The 22,517-nt window shown below is 38.6% G+C and overlaps 1 protein-coding gene across 4 annotated transcripts in view; it reads left to right on the forward strand.

Annotated features, from left to right (window-relative positions):
• DIAPH2 (diaphanous related formin 2) overlaps positions 1-22,517 on the forward strand; it is a 166,994-nt gene that overhangs the window by 60,667 nt on the left and 83,810 nt on the right. For all 4 annotated transcript variants that reach the window (XM_063170841.1, XM_063170842.1, XM_063170843.1 and 1 more), the window contains 3 exons: positions 873-974; positions 7,124-7,363; positions 12,251-12,380. In XM_063170841.1, the coding sequence (XP_063026911.1) occupies positions 873-974; positions 7,124-7,363; positions 12,251-12,380 (472 nt within the window). The remainder of the gene's footprint in view (positions 1-872; positions 975-7,123; positions 7,364-12,250; positions 12,381-22,517) is intronic.

A 22,517-nucleotide genomic window follows, 5' to 3' on the forward strand; every position in this document is an offset into this window, starting at 1 on the left:
CTTCAAGTGTAATAAAATTAAAAATCAAGGGGGAGGAACCAACCCCACCTGGGATAACTGAAGTGCAGAGCAGTTTCATATTCATCTCCTCTACTGCAAATGCATTATTGTTTGGATTTCAACTTGTATATATATGCAAATATTATATATTAAATGTGATTTACACTTTAAAAATGCAATATTTTAATACATTATTTTAAAAATATTATGTATTAAATGCAAATCTACACTTTTACTGAGTATTTCTTAAAATAAACTCTTATTCAATCGTAATATAAGTATTTTAAATACTTACCACATGTATTTTTACACCTTAAGATCATACTATAACTCACAATGTTCTATTGGGAACATGAATAACACTGCAAGGAAATGGAACCTTTTCCTGACTATATTTGCCATTTATAAGATCTGTACAATTCTGGGTTGTTGACATTTTTTATAAGGTATTTTTAAGTATACTTTGAATGTCTAATGATTTTAATTTTTATTTTTTTTTCTTTTGCTGCTTCTGTCATGTTTTACACAGACCAGTTATTTCTTGATTGATATTTAATGAGCAAGATGCAACCATTAGGGCAAAGGGAGATGGTAGAGAGACAAAACTCGTTGATGCTGTCAGGCCCTGAAAAATGATACTCTAACCTTTTAATACATTCCTCAAATCAGAGACTGCAGCAGAGCAGTTGATGTCTGTATTAAATAATTGCTGCTTTGATTTGATGTTTATATAAAGTTAGAGCTGCGTAAATAAAATAAACGTCCCGTAATTTCCTCGTGCATTTCCATGTTGTGGTATTTTGAGCGTGTTATTTTTAATGTCTTAGGTAGTTTAATGTAACAAATTTGATATAATGCCTTGTTTGTTTTAGAACCTGGTGAAGAATCTTCCTGAGCAGAAGGAGCTCAATGCCTTAGCTGAATTAAAGGATGAATACAACGACCTTGCTGAGCCAGAGCAGTTTGGAGTTGTGGTATGTATCAGTCAACAGAGTTCCGTTTTGGCACATAAAAAGAAACAAGTTTAAGGATAAAAATCTTCTTTTAGTGTTTTTGCAAGACCTGCAGTAGGAAAAGTCACTATTTCCTGATAAGTAATAATCAAAAAATATCTTAATATGTATTGGGCCAGCCTGGGCAGGGCTGTGACCAGCCAGACTGGAAGCAGATCATCATTAGGGTCATTTCCAACGTGGACCCCTCTGATTCTGGGTGATTTTCTGGGAGGAATTCCAGTGTAGCATTAAAAACAACAGGCACTCGGGTAACACACCAAATCTTTTTTTCTGCCTGTCTTGCCTTGAATGTTTATGGAACAGCTCTGAAGACCCTCTGCCTTCAAGCAGATAAATTCCAGGAGCCCACAGAAGACCCAGTTACCCCTTGGCCTTGACAACTCTGATAAATTTGTTTTGTATCAAAACCTGTAAGCAGCTAAAAGAGTTAAAATATCCATATTTTATATGGATATATATCCATATTTTCTATGTATGTATGCATGCACATATCAAACATCTGTATTTATACCACCCAGCCTTTCAGGATGGCTCAAGGAGAGGCGTGAATTTATACCAGAAATGAAATTGTAGCGTGTGTTCTGCTCCTCTCAATGCGATTTACACTTTTAAAAAGGCAATATTTTAATGCATTGTTTTAAAAATATTATATATCAAATGCAAATCTACACTTTTACTGAGTATTTCTTAAAATAAACTATTATTCATTCATAAGTGTTTTAAATACCGCATCTGTATTTTGACACCTTAAGATCTGCAAGGTACAGATGTGGGAGACACTGCTCCTCTCAGTCCCTGGATCTGTTCAGGAGCAGGGCTGCCAGAATGGCTGGGGCCCCTCTGGGAGGGAATTCCAGCATTTTTTTGGGGAATTCCAGCATTTTTTTGGGGAATTCCAGCATTTTTTTGGGGAATTCCAGCATTTTTGGGAATTCCAGCATTTTTTTGGGGAATTCCAGCATTTTTTTGGGGAATTCCAGCATTTTTGGGAATTCCAGCATTTTTTTGGGGAATTCCAGCATTTTTGGGAATTCCAGCATTTTTGGGAATTCCAGCATTTTCAGGAACTCTTTAATCCGTGCTGGGGGTGAGGGTGGGACCCTGATTTCTGTGCCACCCTTGGGAATCTCTTTCTGCTCCTGGCTTTCCAAGGACCTCAGGAGTCCTTACAAAAATGAGCTCCTGTTTTCCTTCCCCTCTCAGCCCAGCAGATTAAAATGATGATGAGAGCTCTGGAACGTGCTCGGGATTTATCCCCAGCTCTGCAGGAGCTGCGCTTGCTCTTGCTGGATTTTTAAGGCATTATGTACATTAAAATGCATTAAAACAGAAATAGAGGCCTCTTAGAAGACTTTTTTACTAAAAAGCTCTGATTTGAGCATAATTTTGCTGCAGAAGTGGCTTTTGAGTGCTTTTGCTTTTTTTTAATTATTTTTCAGTTGGGGAAGTAACAGAATATGATTTGCCCTAATGAGATTTTTGGAGAGGATTTAGGAAATGAAAGATATCAATGGCTTCTTTTGAAAAACTATAGCCTATTGATTTCCTTTTCTTTTAATAAATGGCATCAAGTTGCAAAAATATTTTATTTCCAAACAAGGATGAGGAATTTTGTTAGAAGTGGGATACATTAATTAGCCTTACTACAAGAAGTAAAACGTTGCCATTTATTGATCAGTAACAATCTAAAAATCTCTATAAATACATATTTGCTGCTTTCTTAGAAGCAATAATAGCATGCATTTTTATTTAAAATATAAATGTGTGTATTATGTCTTTAGACAGACCAAAACATATCTATGAATATTTGTATTATAATATATGCATGTATTATAGATTATTTTATATATACATCTATTTATGGGCATATTCCTCTCTACCTAGATATTGTCAGATAAAGTGAGGAATTCCTTGGGTTTTGTGCAGGGTTTTGTGCAGGTTTTGTGCACTCCATATCTGGACTGTGTTGAAGGGAAATGCTCAATGGAAGCAGGCAAGCTGGAGGTGTTAGGACAAAGGAAGCCTCTGATATTTGGGAAATCTGTTCAGTTTCCTGCTTAAAATCAGCCAAGAAATTGGAAAATTGTGCATCATAATGACCTTGATTGAAAGGGATGATGGATGAGGATGGATGCTGGCATTCCCTGCCCTGTCCCAGCTGGTGTTGCTGGGTGAGGATTCTGACCCCATGTCTGGGCTCCTCCAGGTCAGGATTCCTGCTGCTTGGAGCTGGCCTGGCTCTGGGTATTGAAAAAAACCACAAAAATCCCTTTATTCCCAGCAGTCCCAATGTGGCCACAGTCACTGCTCCATGATTTCTGAGGAAACACTGACTAGAGCAAGCTGAGAGAGTTTCCAACTATTTAATGCAACGTTAATTAGCAAAAACTGCTTAATCAAACATCTCCAAATGGTGCTGTTTGCCCTGTGAAGGAACCAAGTTTCCTGAAGCTTGTTTGCTTATTCAGCTTTACCATCTGCTTTAATAAAAAGCAGCACTTTGCCTTATGGGTCCTGCTTCTGTCTGATTTCTGGAGGCCTCTAACTCATCACTGGTGCTAAAATGCTGGATTTGTTTCTGATTGTGATATCCTGGAAAATGTCCCTTAAAGTGCAAGAAATGCAGCTGAACCTCAAGTCTTGACTGAAGTTCTGTTTTCCAATGTGTCAAATTAATTTTGGAATTTCTCATTAATAATAATCTTAACCTTGGCTTTATGAATAGAAGACAGACTACCTTAAATAATATTTAAAGTGTGTCCCCTTATTTTTATGTAGATTTAGGTGTGTTAATTATTAAGATATGTTAATTGGATAATCACTGTGCCCATCAAATTTAATAAAGGTTGGAATAAGTTGCTTAAAATTTTTGTAGAAAAGCCATACTTAGTAAAAGATTAACTTACTTGAAGGAACCGATTAACTTAATATTCAGCTGATATGTAAATGAAAATTAGAGCTGCATTTTCATTAAGATGAATGCTAAAACCAATTATATATTCTAATTAGTTATTGGAACTTTTTGAAGTTATATCCTGGGATCAAAAAAGGCACCACAAGTTCCTGTAAAGGAAACTTTGCATTGATGTTGAAGTAGAGCAAGAAAAACAGAAAAAAAATAGAATTTTTAAAAAAGAAAAAAAAATAGAAAAAAATTAAAAAATAAAAAATAGAAAAATTACTGTATCAGCTGTGTAACTTGGACTCAGCTGGGCAGGATGTTACCTGAGTTCTGCACCTAAACCTTGTGTTCAAGAGTTCATTTGTTATGATATGGGAACAGCTGCAGCTTCAGTGAGGAGCTGCATTTCCACTGCAGTGCCAATTGAACATTTTAATGTTACAAAAGCCTCAATTTGACTGAGGAGTTGTGTAAACTTGCATTTTCTGTGACCCTTTTTTCCTGTGTAACCAGTCCTGGCTGGGAGGCAGACAAAGTGAACTGAGAATTGTACAAGTTTATTGCACCTCCATTGGTTTGGAGCCAATCAGTCCTTTAAATTGAGTTTATTGGCTGCTTGTTTGGCCTCATTGTAATTTTGTGAGCTGCTGCAGAATTAATCTTCCTAGAATGTTTCCAGGGGAAAAAAAAAGGCAACTTTAATATAACATAGGTAAGAGGCTAAGTTGTCTTAGTAAGTTGACAAATTTTTATTAGAGGAATGTCAGCTTTTTCTTAGGAAGTGAGGCAAATTTAATTGTGCGTTTTGCCTTTCTCCAGTAGCCTTTGATCCTCGTTTTAATACAGGGCTTGAGAATTGAATGATGATAATAAAGCATAAAGAACTGAATAAAGAACTTGATTAGGTAGGGAGTTCAGACAAGACCTTTATGAGAGCCCAGAAGGGGAAATAATGACATGCTGCCCATCACTGACAGTCAGCTGGAAAAGAAAGATCCATTTTCTTGGTTTTCTTGCCTCTTTAACTGTTTGTAGGGGGAGCCATTGCTTGCTGTTCCATGCACCTGTTGGAATGTTTCATTTCTTATATTTATAGAGATATATATATGCCTTTGACACTAATTTTATTTAGAGCCATAAAGAATTTGAGCTTTCCAAGTGAATGTAGGCTTTGCTCCTTTCCTAATTCTAGAAGATTCCTCCAAATTCAGTATGTGATCACTCCTTTCTCTGCCACTGAACACATGGATTTGGAAACAGGACCAAAAAAGGGGGAACCAGGGCAGGGTGAGGCAGGAGGAACTAAAATATAATTTATGGCCATCTTCTGCTGATACCTAAAGGGCATTTTGTGTATAGAAATGTTCTGGGCTTTAAGGAAAAACCCACATGAAAACAGCTCTTAGAAAATTACCAAGATAGTTTTAATTCCATTTCTCTGACCTACATAATATTTTAAAACTTCCTGCTGGGTTGGTGGTCAGAAGGTAATAAATGATCAGTGGTCCATGGCACTACACAGGATTAAAGAAGAAAGGACACTCCTCTCAAGTTTGAGGATTATTCTTCACTAATGTTTATGTCACACTCTCCTGTGGGCTTGTGCTTTGTTGCACTCGGGTTTTGAGATCTGAAGCTTTGAACAATTTTTTTTTCTGTGCCATTTTGAGTAAAAACAGCAATTGGAGATTGTTCTACAAAAGTTAAAGCAAATTATGTGATTAATTTTAATTTCCATCTACTGCAGATTAGTGTAAGTAGATCCTTTCAAGGCAGATGTTTTCAGTGTGATATTTCTGAAATACAGGATGATTAGAAGAATAATGTTTCAAGACTTTCAATGATTTTGGCTTATAGAGGCTCAGAGAGAAATTTGTGACAATGGAGATTTATAAAAAAAGATCACTAGTTCTGCTGAGATGCTTCTTTTCTGATCCTTTCCTTTTCCTTGTTCCAGCCTGATCATAGGAATTGTTTGAGACCATCTGGAGCCTTCATATTTATGTTCATTTTAGAATGAATTCATTATTATTCAGGCCACTCAAGTCCTTCCTGTGAAAGTTATTGCTGCTGCTTCTGCTGGCTGCTGGGAGATAGCACTGGTAGAAAAATCATAGTTCTTCAAAGGACCATGGCCAAATTTTGGCCAACAGAAACAGGAGCACATCAAAATCTTCATGTTTTGCCAGTCAAGATCTGTGATTTGTTACATAGCAAAGCTTTTCTTGCCAAGGCCTTCAGGAACACCCCTGATGGTGAATACATTGGGGAAGAAATCTTTCTGTGTTCTGCTAACTAAGACGAGCTAGGTTTGGAACACGATTTGGAACATAACCATTCTTGCAATTAAATTAAAAATTTCTAGTGATTTAACAATGCTCAGTACATCTTTTTTCCTTAATTTAAATTTCTCTTGTGAATTATCTTGTGCTAAGTGGGAGGAAATAACTCTGATCATTTGTGCAAAGCGTTAAAGATATTTTGTGACCTGGGCTGGTGAATTTGGTCTTGGGGAATTAAATTAATGAATCAGCATTGTAGATTATTTTCAGTATCTGCTGTGCTACAACATCAGGATTGTAACCTCCTTGTCAGGATTTACAACCTCCCATCTTTTTACCAGAGCAGGAAGGGATGAGTGCTGTGCTCTCTTTTGCCAAGTGTCTGAAACGCACAGGGAGGTGCCTGGAAACACAAGGCAGGCACTGCAAACACACAGGGAAACTCTTGGCTGGTGCTGTGTGACCGTGTGCACTGGGGTCTGAGCGTGAGGGAAGGGACGAGGGTCTGACTCCATGTTTCAGAAGGCTGATTTATTATTTTATGATATATATTACTTTAAAACTATACTAAAAGAATAGAAGAAAGGATTTCGTCAGAAGGCTAAGAGTAGAAAAAGAAGGAATGGTAACAAAAGCTTGTGGCTCAGAGAGTCTGAGCCAGCAGACTGTGATTGGCCATTAATTAGAAACAAGCACATGAGACCAATCACAGATGCACCTGTTGCATCCCACAGCAGCAGATAACCATTGTTTGCATTTTGTTCCTGAGGCCTCCCAGCTTCTCAGGAGGAAAAATCCTAAGGAAAGGGTTTTCCATAAAAGGTGTCTGTGACAGTGCTGCATTCTAACGATGAGAATTTGAGCATTTTGAGCTGTCGGTGGTTTGAGCTGCCCTCTCAGTCGGAGTTTGGCGTGTTTTGCAGATGAGCTCGGTGAAGATGCTGCGCGCGCGGCTCAACGGGATCCTGTTCCGGCTCATGTTCGAGGAGCACGTCAACAACATCAAGCCCGACATCATGGCTGTCACCCTGGCCTGCGAGGAGCTCAAGAAGAGCGAGAGCTTCAGCAAGCTGCTGGAGCTGGTGCTGTTCCTGGGCAACTACATGAACTCTGGCTCCAGGAACGCGCAGTCCCTGGGCTTCAACATCAGCTTCCTCTGCAAGGTCAGTGCCGGCACAGGACCAGGGCACAAAGCAGGGACAGCATCACAGGGAAATTTACCGACTGCACCCTGGGTTTAATCACGGGCAGGACATGCAGTCAGCATCCCCAGCGTGCCCTGGGTAATTTAAAGGTGTTTTATTTTTCGCTCCTAAGGAATGTATTCCAGCCTTCAGGCTTGTCTAGCAGAATTTGGGAGCCTTTATTTTGCATTTCAGAATAACTCCTTTTATAGTTATATTAACTATCTGTATATATTACATTAACTATATATAACTATATATATTATATTAACTATCTGTATATGTTACATTAACTATATATAACTATATATTATATTAACTATCTGTATATATTACATTAACTATATATAATGATATATATTATATATATATTATATATATAATATATATAACTATATATATTATATATATAATATATAATATATTATATATATTATATATATATTATATATCATATATAACTATATATATTATATATATTAACTATATATAACTATATAGTTATAATAACTCCTTTTTCAGACCAGTGACTGTCACTTAGTGGACTTTCTGCCCATGAAAAGAGATTTTTATTATTTTTTTGAGCCAGCTGTCAGCAAGGTGTCCGTGTAGCCATTTCTATGTGCAGAATACAAACTCTTCATGATGAGGGGTCATAATGTGATGAATTCACTTTTCAATACAACCAGAGTTTTGTATTGATTTTTTTTCTTTTTGCTTGTTTCTTGAACAATGCTAAAATTAATTGTCTGTTTACTGGATGCAGTGCTTACATTATGCAGTCTGAAAAAAATAGGAGAAAAAAGGCAAGTATTGATCTGGGATAAACGTTCAGTTTTGGAAAATAAATGATTTTACAACCGAGCTGGTCATTTCATACACAGATCTGGTTTTGCTAAAACTTTTATTAGAACATGGTAAAGAAAATAAAAAAAACCACCATTCCCACTTGTCTGGCCTGAGCTAGAAAGCTAATCACTGAGGAGTAATTGCAAATCCTTAAAAACAGATTATCTCTCTGGATGTTATATTGCAGTGTATGATGTTATTGGAGATAGAAATGATCTGTAAACAACCCTTGGCAGAAGGCAGAGAACTTAATGTTGTTCAAATGAGAGACATCAGCATCAGAATTCCTGGGATGTGTCGAGACTGGCCAGGGAGAGCAACTACTCCTGAGCCTGCAGCAGAGCATCTTCAGTGCCTGAGCCTGGAATGCTCTGTGGAAACAGAAATACAGCTACAGAAATATAGAAATACAGCAATAGAAATACAGCAGCAAAGATGCAGCAATAGAAATACAGCAGGGAAAGTGCTCGGGCTGAGGGTGGCTGCTGCAGTAATCCACTGGAGTTTGCTGTGTTTTTCACTATGTCCAGAGGGTCCAGCTGCTTTTTGAGCCCCCTCAGGAGCTCCAAAGTTCTGCTCCATAGGAGTGGAACCGAAAGGAAGGAGGTTTGTTTTAGGGATGTGCAGGTACAGCTGTGGGGCAGAATTCAAGTGAGGAGCAAGAGCTCAGTTTCAGTCAAGCTTTTGCAGTGCTCTGGCTGGATCAATGTGTGTTCATCTGTTGAGTGCTGCTATGATGCTTTTTGTTCAAGGTGCAAATAGAACAAGACAAGCTGTTTATCCAGGCTGAGCATTACTGATGAGGGGACATTTATTGTCCAGCAGCCCTTGTTCTGGCAAGGGGGGAAAGATTTCTAGGGTAGGAGAAGGTCTATAATCTCATAAAAATCAATAGAGAGCCTTTTTATAGCTGTAATAAAGTGTCACTCCAGTGATGGCTCCTACATAAATTTTTCCTTGCATTGGCTGCCACGTTTAACCCTCACACCTGGGAGCTGCTGTACCTGGGAGAACCCAGCCCCATCCTGGCAGTGTTATGTGTGTTTGGCATGGGTTAAATAAATGTTTACTCTGTGCTGAGGGAGAGTTTTGTTCTGGTGGTGTTTTCCTGGCTTACGGAATTAAACATCTCACTGTGCAATCATGTTTGAGTGGTTGTGCTGGGTTCTGTGTCCCTTGGCCTTTAATCCTTCCCCAAGCCCTGGATCTCATGGTGTTGACCCTCAAATTGATGCTTCAGCATTCAGCTGGAGCTGCCTCCTGTAGCCCCCACTGATCTGGCAATTTATTTCATTTATTTTTAAACTGAATGTGTTATTTCCAAATTCCATCTCCCGGGCAAGGAAAGGCCCTAGACTCAAAACCTGTATTTTAAAATTTGAACACCACAGTGTTAAAAATTTATCCTGAATCATAGAATGGTAGAATATCCTGAGTTGGAAAGGACCCACGAGGTTCATCCAAATCCAGCCCCTGGTATTGTAAGCACAACTTAAATGGCTCTTTTTGCTTTCCATCCACTTGGCTGGAGTGTGTAGGGCAGCAGAAATCAGGCTAAGCCATTGGGTTCTTAACAAGCCAAGGAATGTTACATCTGTTGGGCAAAATTACTGCAAGGAAAAAGCTGACTGTAAAAAGTATTGCATTTACTGCAAAAGAATTAAAATAGTGGGTGTGTTATTGAATGTGAGTGTATATTGAATGTGAGTGTATATTGAATAGGAGTACAGGGTGTGATACAGACACAACCAAGCTGCCACCTGTCCAGTTCCTACCTTTCATTTCTATTTTTATATTTAAATATTATGTGTTAAACTACACTCAAACAGCACCTATCTTATGTTTCATTATATGAATGTGCTTAGGACTTGATTTTTACAGTACAGATATTGATTGTAAATATCAAGCAGACCTATTTGCATCCATTGTGTTAAAAGTGAAGGTGAATATAGCAGAGACTTATTTATGATTGGGCCAAAGAAATGAATTTGATACATTTGTTCAAGTTCTAAATAAATGTTTATTTAGATATTTTTTTCGATGTTTACTACAAGGTGCTAATGCTGACTGTTATTGTGATGTTGCTCTTGGTGGCAAAACATGTTCCTGTTGTAATTTGGAAGCAAAATAATTTTGTCCATTTAGAAAAAAAAGTGCTTTATCCACTCGATGATGTCAGAGAGATCAAAGTCTGCAAATCCCACTACTGTTGTTCACAGACAAATTGAAATGCAATTTCTTTTTTCCATGCAGATGTTTAGCCAGTAAATCTACTGTTTTTTTCAAGTCAGGAGAACTTGTGTGTATGTAACACATGAAAGCCCTTTAACTGCATACCATTACTGAGCATTGTTTAGTCTTTAATCGCTGAATTGGTATGAATTAAATTGCTTTCTTAATTGCCTAAATACCTTATATTTTTAAAAGCCTGTTTTTCCACTGCACTCATTTATTCCTAACAGGGTAATCCTTAAAGCTGAAAGGCCTCTATTAAATTGAACATCGATGGCAAGCCTGTCATGAGGATTATAGAATTAGAACTTCAAGTGATTTAGAGAATGAGAAAACAAATAGGAGATTTTACACAAGCATTTATGTATTCTTCTTAAATAAATCCTTTATTTCATTTGTTGTGCATGTTGTAGCTTACGTCTGTGTAAGAACTGTACTAGATGAGTAAAATGCTGTTAAAACAATTTTTTCCAGATGTGTTACTAATTCTCTGTCAAGTGGAGCGTGCTCCTCTCAGACTCTTCCATGCACCTACTCTGTCTTGCCTTTGTGGATAAATCTCTGCTCCTGCTGGGTCTTCCCTCAACTCACACATTCCTCCTTCACAGCACAAAAATGGGCAAACTCAGGAATTTGGTGTTAAATTTGTTCTCTCATTCTCTAGAGTTCACGATGTTCCTTTGTCACATGTGCACTGTGCCATGGGATTGAGCCATAAGGGTATTGGAAAGTGCCACTGCTCCTGTATTCTAACAATTAATTCAGATTTTTATTTTTTAACCAAAAACCTCATTTCAGCACTCAGGCTAATGGAGAACAGAGTTTTATCACTTCCAAGATTACTGATTTGTTTCAGGCCTCTGAAAGTGCCTCTGCAGTCAAAAGAACAGCGAAAATATTCCTTTACCTGTTACTTCCCATTGTGCAGAGTTTTCCTGCAGCTTTTCATAAATGCAGCTGGATGCATTGCATTTCCTTCAGCTGCAGTCAGGATTGCCTTTGCTGTTTTGTTATTCTGTATTCTGCTAAGGCAGGGTGCATTTATTTTGTGTTTCTCTATAGAGTTGGTCTCCAAGTCTTTAGCCTGACGCAGGATGGTTTAGGTTTTGCTCCAAGAAAGAAAAGTGGATTTACAGCAAGGAGTTGCTTTACTTTGACTGGTCAGAATGCAAATTCTGACTGTTAGCACGGTGTCCAGCTACGCAGAATTTCAGGGGTTCCTGTAGAGGTTTGGCATTTATGGCATTGAAGGAATGCTCTAATTTCAGTTCTGTTTAATCTCTGTACACAGCTATTTTTTATCTGAGGGATTCTGAACTGGCAATGCTAAAATCTCAGAACTTTATCTCAGATCTTCTTCTCATCAAAATTAATCATTATTTCTTAAAATACATCTTAGGGTAGATTCCTTCTAATCCTAAATTATGAAGAATTCAAGAAATTTCATTTTTTAAAATCTGTTTATTTGCAGGCAACCCATGTAGGTAACTTTTTGCTAATGAGTTGAAGTCTGCATTATTCGCTTTATTGAAACATTTTATCTTTATTATTTATTTATATATTTATATATGTTTATAAATATATATTTATATTTTATTTATATATAAATATATTTATATATTTATATATAAATATATATTATTTATATATTATTATATATTTATATATTATTATTTATATATTATATAAATTAATATATTTATTTATATATTTATTATATTATTATTCACTTTATTGAAACATTTCAAGAACTTTTTTTTGTTTTCTCTTGTATCTACATTTTAGATTCGAGATACAAAGTCATCAGACCAGAAAACCACCCTGTTGCATTTCCTGGCAGAGATCTGTGAGGAGAATTACAGGGACATCCTGAAATTCCCAGATGAGCTGCAGCACGTTGAGAGTGCGAGCAAAGGTGAGCAGCAGGCAAAGCACCTAAAGGCAGCAGGTGTTGGCTTTGACATGGAATACTGCCAGCATTTCATTTGGGATTGTGGGATTGTGTAACCTGTAAGCATCGATAATCCACGTGGATTGTGCTTGTCTGGTGTTTATTGAGCTGAGGGAAAAAAGGGAAAAACAGTCATGGAGCAACTCCTTTTCTTCTGTAGTAGGCTGTGAAAATAATACAATTTATAATACAATTTTTAAAAAGTATTAAAATTGTATTAAAAATTTTAAATGGTATTAAAATAATACAATTAATAAATTGTATTATATATTGTATTATAAATTGTATAATAATTTATTATTAAATTTATTCAATTCATTATTAATTGTATTATAAATTGTAGTGAGATACTTGAAAAGCCACAGCTCAGGAGTTGCCAGCAGTGCAGGGATGGTGTTGGGTGTCCCATCAAACCTCTGAGGAGTGAGCTCTGAGTGTGCAAGGAGCCTTCACACACAGAGTTCCTCATTTCCTCACCTGAGAGAGAATAGCAAATAATCAGCTATGCTATTTATGCAAATAAATTTATATGTTAATACATGAAAAATATATATATACACTATAAAATATATATAATAAATATGCGTATTTATTATTTATACAAGTAAATAGCATATTCTGGAAAAATCCCAGGCTGCCTATGAATAGATCCAGTTCAGTTGTGCTGCACAGGCCACAAATAATGATTATTTTGGGTCAGTCAGCAGTGCAGGCTGGGATGTGGTGGCTGAGTTCACCTGTTGGCCACGTTCTCATGTGGCACAGGCTTTGCTGCTGAGTTTTCTGCTGAGGCAGAAGTAGATGAAGATAACACAAAACTTTTAATTGATTAATTTAATCAGAAAATGTAAATATAAATATAAATATAAATATAAATATAAATATAAATACCTGGGTGAGCACAAGAAAATGAAGGAAAGCAGAGGTGAGGAGGAGCTGGATGCACATTTCCACCAGCCCTGTCCAGGTTTTCTCCTGGCAGTTTTTGTCTCCCCTCCTGCAGTGCTATCAGTCACTGTCTCTCCTGATGCAGTGATTAGCTGTTGGGTGTTTATTAATTAGGCCATCAGTGCTCTCAGTCTGTGCCTGCTGAGAGCAGCCCTGTGTCCCCAAGGACCTGGGACAGTTCATCCATCAGCCCAGCTCTGCCACGGTTTCACCTCTCACTTCCACTTCTTCACATGTTTTTTTTGTCTGTCTTCATCATGCCTTTTTTTTTTTTTTTTTTTTTTCTGCTCTTTCTCAAGCTTTGCATGCACTTTTCCGTGTTTTTTTCCTGCATACAATCTGTGTTTTATTTTTGTTGGTTAGATGTGTCCCTGCCTCGCTTTGCTGCAGGATGGTTCATTGGCCTGAGTCCTGCTCTGGGATTTTTGGGGTGTCTGTGCAGGGCTCAGAGATCCTTGTGAGTCCTTCCCAGCTCAGGACATTCTGTGATTCTGTGGGCTAACATATTAATTAAGTTATTTATGCAAGTAGCAGTTTGGCATCTTATCTAAATTCCAAAAATGTTTTCTCCCACTTGATAATTCTTTTCTCGAGGTGACTTTTCATCTTTTTCTTCCTTTCTTTGTAAAGTCTTCTGGTTTACCAGGCACTTTTGATGATCTTTTATGAATTTTCTTCTGTGGGTGACACTTGACCTTGCAGCTTTGAGATTTTTGCAGTTTGATTCAAAGCCTCTGATGTTCTGTAAGTTGACTTGAGGAATTAAACTGGAAGAGTCAGTAAAGTTTAGTTAAGCTGTAGCATCCTAAACACAGAAAGCATATTAATGGGAGCAAAGCCTCTCACAATTCTGATGCTCAGAATACATATGAAAAAGATTTTATTGCAGTTAAATTTGTTTCATTCTGTAAGATAAAAGCTGCATTTGCTATAAGCAGCACTGACTCCTAGCAGAGCATAAATTGCTGTTCATTTTTAATGACCAAAACTTCTCTTTCAGCCCTTCTTTGCTTTCTGGAGCAAGGCAGATTTTTGGCAGAATAAATGGGATTTGTGCAAGTGGCTTCAACTGCTCCCCGTGGTGCTGCAGGGGTTGGGTAATTGCAATGTTCATCTGCTCTGCCACACTGGAGCTTTTCCTGTGCAGGAGTCTGAGGTGCTTTGCACGGAGGAGATTTGCACTTGCAAATATTTATTGTTTGGTGTTTTATAACCCAGTGGTTTTGGGGACGGACAGTTGGGTTTGTTTTTCCTGTGGGATGCCTCCTTTGGAACAAATTGGCTGGATATGAGGATGATGCTGGCATCAGTTATTCATAAAATAGGAGGAAATCCAGCAGCAAATATTATCTGTGCATGAATTTTAACTAAGGAAATGTGAGCTGAGCAGGTGAGTGTCGTTGCTGGAGGTGGATGTGGTAGTTTTTAGTCAGGACTCGTGGTCTGGGCTGTGCAGAACCTTCCAAATGCTGCCCTTGGCATCTGCAACTTCTTTTCAGTCTTGGCTGCATATTCTCACTTCCATGTCAAGGAAAAAAATCCTGTTCAGCTTAATTTTCATATAAGAATAAAGGACCAGCATCTGAACAACAGCTGATTTTGGTTTTTTACTTTTTTAACAAAGAGCAGATAAAGCATAAAACTGGATTTTAATATGAAAAGGTCAATGGGATTAGATGAGCTCCCCATGCATGTACTAAAATCTTCAATAATCTGATATTAGGTACAATAAAATAGTTGATCTTTTTAAAGATGGAAGATCAACCTGCAGCTTTATGAAAAGTAAAAATAAATTAGGAGACAGTTTTATTCTGGAAAATACAAGCAAAGGTCAAAGTGATTAACTATCAAGAGATCATTGGAAAAGCATTTCTTCTTCCTGGAAGCAGATTGTGAAAGGAAAACCAATCAAAACTCACAAGGCTGTGATGCAGTGCGTTGTTTGATGGCAGTGATTTCCGTTTTCCCCTTTCTTTTTTTTCCCCTTTCTTTTTTTTTCCCCTTTCTTTTCTTTTTTTCCCCTTTCTTTTCTTTTTTTCCCCTTTCTTTTCTTTTTTTCCCCTTTCTTTTCTTTTTTTCCCCTTTCTTTTCTTTTTTTCCCCTTTCTTTTTTTTTCCCCTTTCTTTTTTTTTCCCGTTTCTTTTTTCCCCCTTTCTTTTTTTTCCCTTTCTTTTTTTTTACCTTTCTTTCCCCCCTTTCTTTTCCCCCCTTCCTTTCTTTTCCCCTTTTATTTTTTTCCCTTATTTTATTTTTTTCCCTTCTTTTGTTTTTTCCCCTTTTCTCCTGTCCTTTGGAGCCAGGCCCATTCCTGTTGGCACATTCCTGCCTTCTTCACGTCACTTGTTATCCCTCTTGCTGCTTTTCATGGTATTTGCTCTTAGCACTTTATGACCTCAGCTTTTTATTAAAGACCTGAAAAATTCCCATCCCCTTTTGGGCTTCAGCCAAATTTCCAAACAAAAACAAGAAGTACCTTGGTTTATCTTATAAGTCAGATATTTCTAGACAGCTGTGTGGTTAAAAGTATACTTTTAATCACTCGGAAAATAAATATATTTTTAAAGTTAAGGCTCGCCTGAGTGTCAAGCCTCTCAGAAATCATAAAAGTGAAATAGGTGACCCACAAAATGAAGATGATTACAATAAGTTAGCCATGTGTTTTATAACAGAAACTTCAGTTTAGATACTAAGAGGAGCAGTTTTACATCCCAGTTTGTGATTTAACCATTTTGCCTGTAAATAACATAAAAATGAGATGTAGCTGTTCCCGCTTGGTCTGCCAGCAGTGGCACCCCCTGGGCTGTGCAGAGCCACAGCAAATTGAGATTAACTGGGAAAGGGGGATAGACATTTTATGAATATCTGTATTTTTTAGTCTCTTTCAGCAATAATGAGGGGTTTTTTGAGCACTTAACACTCTGAGTTCCTTGCCTGACATCAAGGTGTGCCACTTGATAGTTCTTTGGAAGTGAAGTTGAAAGTAAAATGAAGTGAAGGGTGCCTTGTGGGGGTGAGTTAGGTCTGTGCAGTGAACTGAAAAATACCAATATCACAGCACTGTTTTGTCACTCACTTGGACATTGGAATTTATTTCATTAATTTGCAAGCATATGGTTCTGATGGTGCAGGCATCTCTCTGGAAAGGCCATTAGCAATCGAAACACTGGGGAATGCAAATGTGTGTGTACTTTTTATTACAAATACTGTAATAAAGTATTAATTTTGAGGTTTTATACAGGTACTTCACTGTGATTTAATGGCATCATTTTAGAATGGGGGAAATATTTTAAAACATCCTGTGCCTCTGTCACTTTGGAGTACAGCAATTTAAAACATGCTCATAAGCAGCAGCCGTTTTTCTGTCAGACAAAAGTTTTATAGTTTGGTGCAGCAGAAAAAACCCCGAGTTTCTGCAGCATTTCCACCTTTAAAGCCCAGTTTAAACTGCAGCATTTCCACCTTTAAAGCGCATTTGGAATTGCTGAAGCAGATTTTGCCCAATGTGGCCCAGGAGTGGTGGAAGGCAGGAACCTCACAGGTGCTCCTTGTGCTGCAGTTCCGAGCAGGAATTTCTCTGAGGGATCCTTTTGGAGCCTGGCTGGGATCCTGGATTGCCTCGCACTCTGCACAATGGCTCAGTGAGCTCTCCCAGCCTGGGGAGGCTTTGAGGATTTTTTAGTTGCAGTCTGTGTGTAATAAATGCTGCAGAGAGCTGTGGTTGTTCTGGAGCTGCATTTTGGAGTTATAATTTGGAATCTCCATTAAGCAGCTTTCTGTACGGCTTGCATTTTAAGGCTCTGCTCCTCTCCCTCAAGTGCAAGTATCAAGGGCAAAATGAAAGAACAGTCCAAATGACTCTCATGGGCTGTTGCTTATTAAAGAAATTAAAGCATTTAAGAATTTCTGGCTGTAGTTAAACCAATTCAGAAGTGGAGATTGCTTTAAATGTCTTAAGTTGTGTAATCCATTTAGAATTCCTTAATGCAAGCCTCCAGAGAGAGGCAAAAGCTGCAAAATGGCACTTTTGTTCTTTCTTCTCCTGCTTGTCCGTGGTGGGATTTGCCCTTTGGTGCCCGTGAGGAAGCTCTGGCCCCTCTGGAAGTGGCTCAGGCAGTTAGGAAGGCCAGGATGGGTTTGCCCAAAATCTCTGTGAGTTCTTCTGTCAGCAGCAGGTTGTGAGACAGCAGCTCTGCTCCCTCACTTTGTGTTGCCTTGTCTCCTCTGCCTCATTTGCAGTTTGTCTTGCACCCCTGCCAGCAGCCCTGCTTCAGCACGCTCGTTCAATACATACTGATTTTGTCATTATAAGCTCTCTTTTAAAAATAAACTCAACTTCTGAGATCTTGAAAGACATCTGTAATTGAGCCAACATCCAAGTGGGGTGAGTTTCTGGAGCGCTCTCGAGGTGATATCCCTCACTGCTGATTGCACAGCTCTTCTCACCCAGCAGCTCCAGGGCTCCTGGTTATTCTTCTAAAATCGGGACATCTGATTTCTAAATGATTTGTAGTTGTGATATGAAAAAGCAGTTCAACTGAAGAACTTAAGTTCTACAACATTGTTTGCTGTTGGGTTAGTGAGGTAAAGGTGGAAGGTTGGGGAGAAGCTGCTCCTGCCATTTGGGCAGAGCTGCTCCTGCTCCTGAAGCTGCAGAAGTGCAGGGAAGGTTCTGTCAGGGAGCAGCTCTGTTCTGCATGGTGGGTTGGTTGTTAAGCACCAGGGCTCTGTGTCAGAAAGCTTTCCCAGTTTTTGGAAGGGGAGGATGGCAGCTCCTCTAGCTGGGTGAGGTGGGAGCTGTTCTTCCCCTTTGACCCTGAGGTGTTTGAACATTTGTTGTCCTAACAGACAGAAGTTTGCTTGCTATGAATTGAGTAATCAATGCTTGTGATTCCTGCAGATTAGGAACTTGCTCACCCATTTCCCTCCAAACTGCCTCTAAGTCCTTTGTGAAAGGCTCCTTCCATCTGCCCTCGGGCACTAAGAAATAAATAGTCATTAGTATGCTTACAATGTAGTTATGGTGCAAATGCTGTCTAGACTTAAAAATCCACCAGTTAATGTGCTTGGTGCAGACCTGCTTTTGCTTACTGAAGTAATTGATGTTGGCTTTCCCTTCAGAGTGTTTTCCAGCTGTGGACATGGCCATCCCAGCCCTGCATCGCCATCAGAGACTATTGAAATGTCTCATGCAAGAGGCACTGCACCTAATCAAAATGTATCATTTCACCTCTTGTTGTGGGGAGGACTCTCAGTCTGATGCCATCTTATTTTAGAAGGGATTAGTGTGACCTTTGCTCCTGTTGTTGTATTAATGTAAATACAAAATGCTTAGCTTGGCTGCGGGGAGCAGCTCGTGCTCCCCATCAGCATGGGATTAACTGCTGGGAGCATTTTCTGGGACTGAACTGCTCCAGCAGACACTCACTAAGCCTTCCTTAGCGTGCAGACTGTGCACTGCTTTCTCCAAAATCAGTGGATAGGATTGGTTGGAGGGGTTTTTTCAGAGGAGCAATTAATATAAGGAAAATAATAAGGTGAAGGAAATTATTGCCTTCCATGTCAGAATAATATTGTGCCATCTCTGATTTTCTACTATAATTAAATAATAATATGCAGAGTAATCTCTTAATCAGTCCAAGGTTTAATGATGCATGATTAAGGGAGTTGCATTCAGTGTTTGTGCAGAGACAATGTTGATGGATCTGAGTGTTTGTGTTGCTCTGGCCCTGACAGGAATCACTGGACAATGCATTATCACACATTCCCTGTTCCTGTTTGCTGTGTGTGTTACAGTGACCCTGCAGGGAGCTGAAACACAAGTTTAACTTCTCTATTGGCTTTTTTCTTTGTCTCATAAATCCTTTTATCTCCAATGTTTGAGGTGCACACATTCAAGGTCCTGCATTTCTTCCTACCCTGGAGCTGCAGGTTTTGTCTGCAAGCCAGCCTTTTCTTAGGGCCAAACTGAGAGCCAGACTGACACAATTTGCCACAAACTGAGAAATTCTGCTGCTTTTTTCCCTCTCTTTGGCCATGAAGATTGTTCCATAAATAGATTTTTGGGGTTGATGTGGGTTTTTAGACAGGCTGTTTGGGGAGAACACTTTAGTTCCTCCAGGCTGTTTCGCCCCCATCTGCACGTATTCAGACTTTAGAAATTCCATCCCTGCCTCTTACCTTTGACTTCTTGCTGAACCTGCTGTCCAAGAATCCACATAATTCCTTCCAGAGCTCATTTCTCCTCTGTCCTCACTGTTCCCCGTGTCAGCAAATTAGTTTGACTTTGGAATTCTCCCACTTTCCCATTTCTTGGATTTCTTTCCACCATGGGTGGGAGTCCTGACTGTCCTGTGAGGGTGGGTGAGGTGGTTTTTACTGCTGATTTCTTTTCATTTGGAAATGAAAACAACCAACCTTTTATCCTTGCTAATAGAAGGAAATCAGTGGCCAGGCATCCTTTAGGTTGCTTCCCTTTTTTGGGGTCTGCTCACCCTTGGGCATTTTTTTCTTTGTGTTTTCCTTGTTTTCTGTACTTGCCTTCTGTTCCTACCTTGGCATCAGTTATTTGTGTGTTGGATTTAGTTGGTTGTTCCCTCTTGCTGCAGCGTGAAGTGGGATCATGTTGGAATGGCTGCTCAGAGAGGCTTTGTCAGTAAGAGCCCTTGCTGCTGATGGCCAAAACTGCCTCTCATGCCCAATTTTGAGACCAGTTCTGTGAAATGCCCGATTTTCCTGTGGAGTGGTGGGCACATGGAAGGTGAACGAGCCTCTGTGTTTGAGGAGAGCAGGGGAATTCTGTTCAGGGTGTGCAGTCTGAAATGGTTTCAAGGAAATGGCTTTGTGCTGCAAGTGGAATTTATGCTCTCATAAATTAAAACCTTGCGAGAGTTTGAAGAAATTTCCATGAATTTCCCTGAAAGTAGAAGGTATTCATGTTGATTCCTCTGCACATTACTGAAGTAGTAAATCTCTAATAAAAGGGTTTATGGGAGGAAATGCAGATATTTTATTATAGTCTATATATATATGTATGTTCTCTGTTCTGTCATCTTTTGAAATTTGTCTTGCAGAACAACAACTGCATAAATTACTTCAACAGAAGTTTGTACATTTGCCTGGACATGGCGGGGGGGGAAGTGAACAGAATTGCATATTCTAGAACATTTTTTGTTAATTGAGTGTGAGTACAGAAGTTAATTATGGGAACACAGCTTTAGGCTGCAGCCTCCTTGCTTGGATGGAGTTCTCCCTGCTTTCAAAGCCAGCGTGTTCCTGATCTGGGCCTTTCTGAACTTCATTTTACAGAAGTGAAAACACTTTCCATCCATCTTCATCACAAAGTTCAACGGTTATTTGTCATTGCTTGCTGAATTTCTCGGCACTTTTGAATTCCAGACAAAAATAAACTTTTACTCTTGCTACATGGCTGTGCATTTAAATATTTTCAAATTGCTGCAAGCAGTTAAACTCTCTGTTATGTTGCTATTTCCTTACCAGATGCTGTTCCATGAACAGAATGACCATTTGCATCCTCCTCATTTATTTTTCACTTCCAGCATTTTCCTCCTGTGCTGTTTGTCCCCCTCTGCAACTCCACAACAGCCCATAAAAATATTACAGTAATTCAAGTTCTTCAGGTCAAGCAAAAATGGGTGCTTTGATCATAATATCAAACGATTAAACTAATGCAAGCAGAACATAAAAGCTTTGATAATTTGTGTTATTCAGAGTGTTTTAGTGGTTGATTTCAAGGTTAACTCTCCAATGTGAATTTAAAAGCTACAAGGATTCTGTGGTCAGTATAGATTCCCACCCCAGATGAATTAAGCTTAAAAAACTTCCACTATAATTCTAGGATTACATGATTAGTAGTTCCTTTGGTACCCAGTATAAAATGGATAAAATTGAAAATAAAATCAAGATAATGGCTGCTATAAAGCCAGCTCTGTTGGTGCCATATGTATTTGAAAATGCTGGTGAACTCAGTGTTACAGCTGATGGGAGTCCTCACTTGGAAAGAATAGAAAATTGATTCTCCTCTGGGAACAGCTCCCTTATTTACCAGATTTTTATTTCCTATGTGCTGTTTTTCAGGCCGTCGTGACTCAATTTCCTTCTGCTCTTTAATCTCATGTAGCCACAGCAGTTTGTTTTTAATAGCAAGAAAATAGCAAAATAAATGGTTCTTTAGAAAGTACTTAGTGGAACTTTTGGGCAAGCTGCTTTCAGCAAAAGATAATAAAAATTCCTTTAAAAAAAGGAGTAATTCGATTTTCTTGGCTGCACTGGGCAAAGGGGTGTTGGGATTCTCTGCTTTTCCCTAAGGGCACTGAGGTCTGAGCTGTGCGAGAGGAGCCAAAGAATGGGAGAGAGCCTTGGGTTGCAAAGGAGCTTTGAGTGGAGAGCAAGAGCTTGGCCTGTTGTTCCTTGGGATCAAAACCAGCCTGACAAATGGGCCTCGTGGCTTATGATACATTTCAATATTTCAATATTTCAATATTTCCAGTTCAGGGTGCTTTAATTCCCAGCTGGAGCAGGGCTGTCTCTGCACAGCTCTGTCACTTTTCACCCAGCTCTGGGGTTCCTGGCTCAGGTGGGGTTGCTCCACCCCACGATGCTGCTGCCGTTTCTTGCTCACAGGATGCATCAGTCAGGGGCTGTTTAATCCAAATTGGCAGCACAGAGCTTTTCATTAGGATGGCTTCTCACGCAGCAAGCAGGAGTTCTTTACAGTCCCCTCTTTTTTTTTTCTTTTTTTTTTTTAATTAGTGTGCTGTACTCTGAGTCCTTTCCTTCCTTTTGATTATCAGCAGCTTTTATTATTCAGACCTACCTTTGCTATTAACACAGCTCTGGGCTCCAGAAATCAGAGTAACTTCAATATAAGAAAAAATATTTAATTTTTTTCCCCCATGTCTATTCTTTAAATCATTCCTGTAACAGAAATGTGCCTTAATAAGATCATTCATTTAACCAAGTACATGCATTAAGAAGATGAAATCTCTTTGAACTCTAGTTAGTTTTTAATCTTTGAATTAGATTTAAAAGAATATTAGAAATAATAATATTAGAAATATTGGAAATTTTACCATAAATTTAAATAGAAATGGAATAATTTGAACTAATGGTAGAATTAAGTGGTGACATTTCAAT

The sequence above is a fragment of the Melospiza melodia genome, chromosome 16 (assembly GCF_035770615.1).
Source record: "Melospiza melodia melodia isolate bMelMel2 chromosome 16, bMelMel2.pri, whole genome shotgun sequence".
NCBI classification, from domain to species: Eukaryota; Metazoa; Chordata; class Aves; order Passeriformes; family Passerellidae; genus Melospiza; species Melospiza melodia.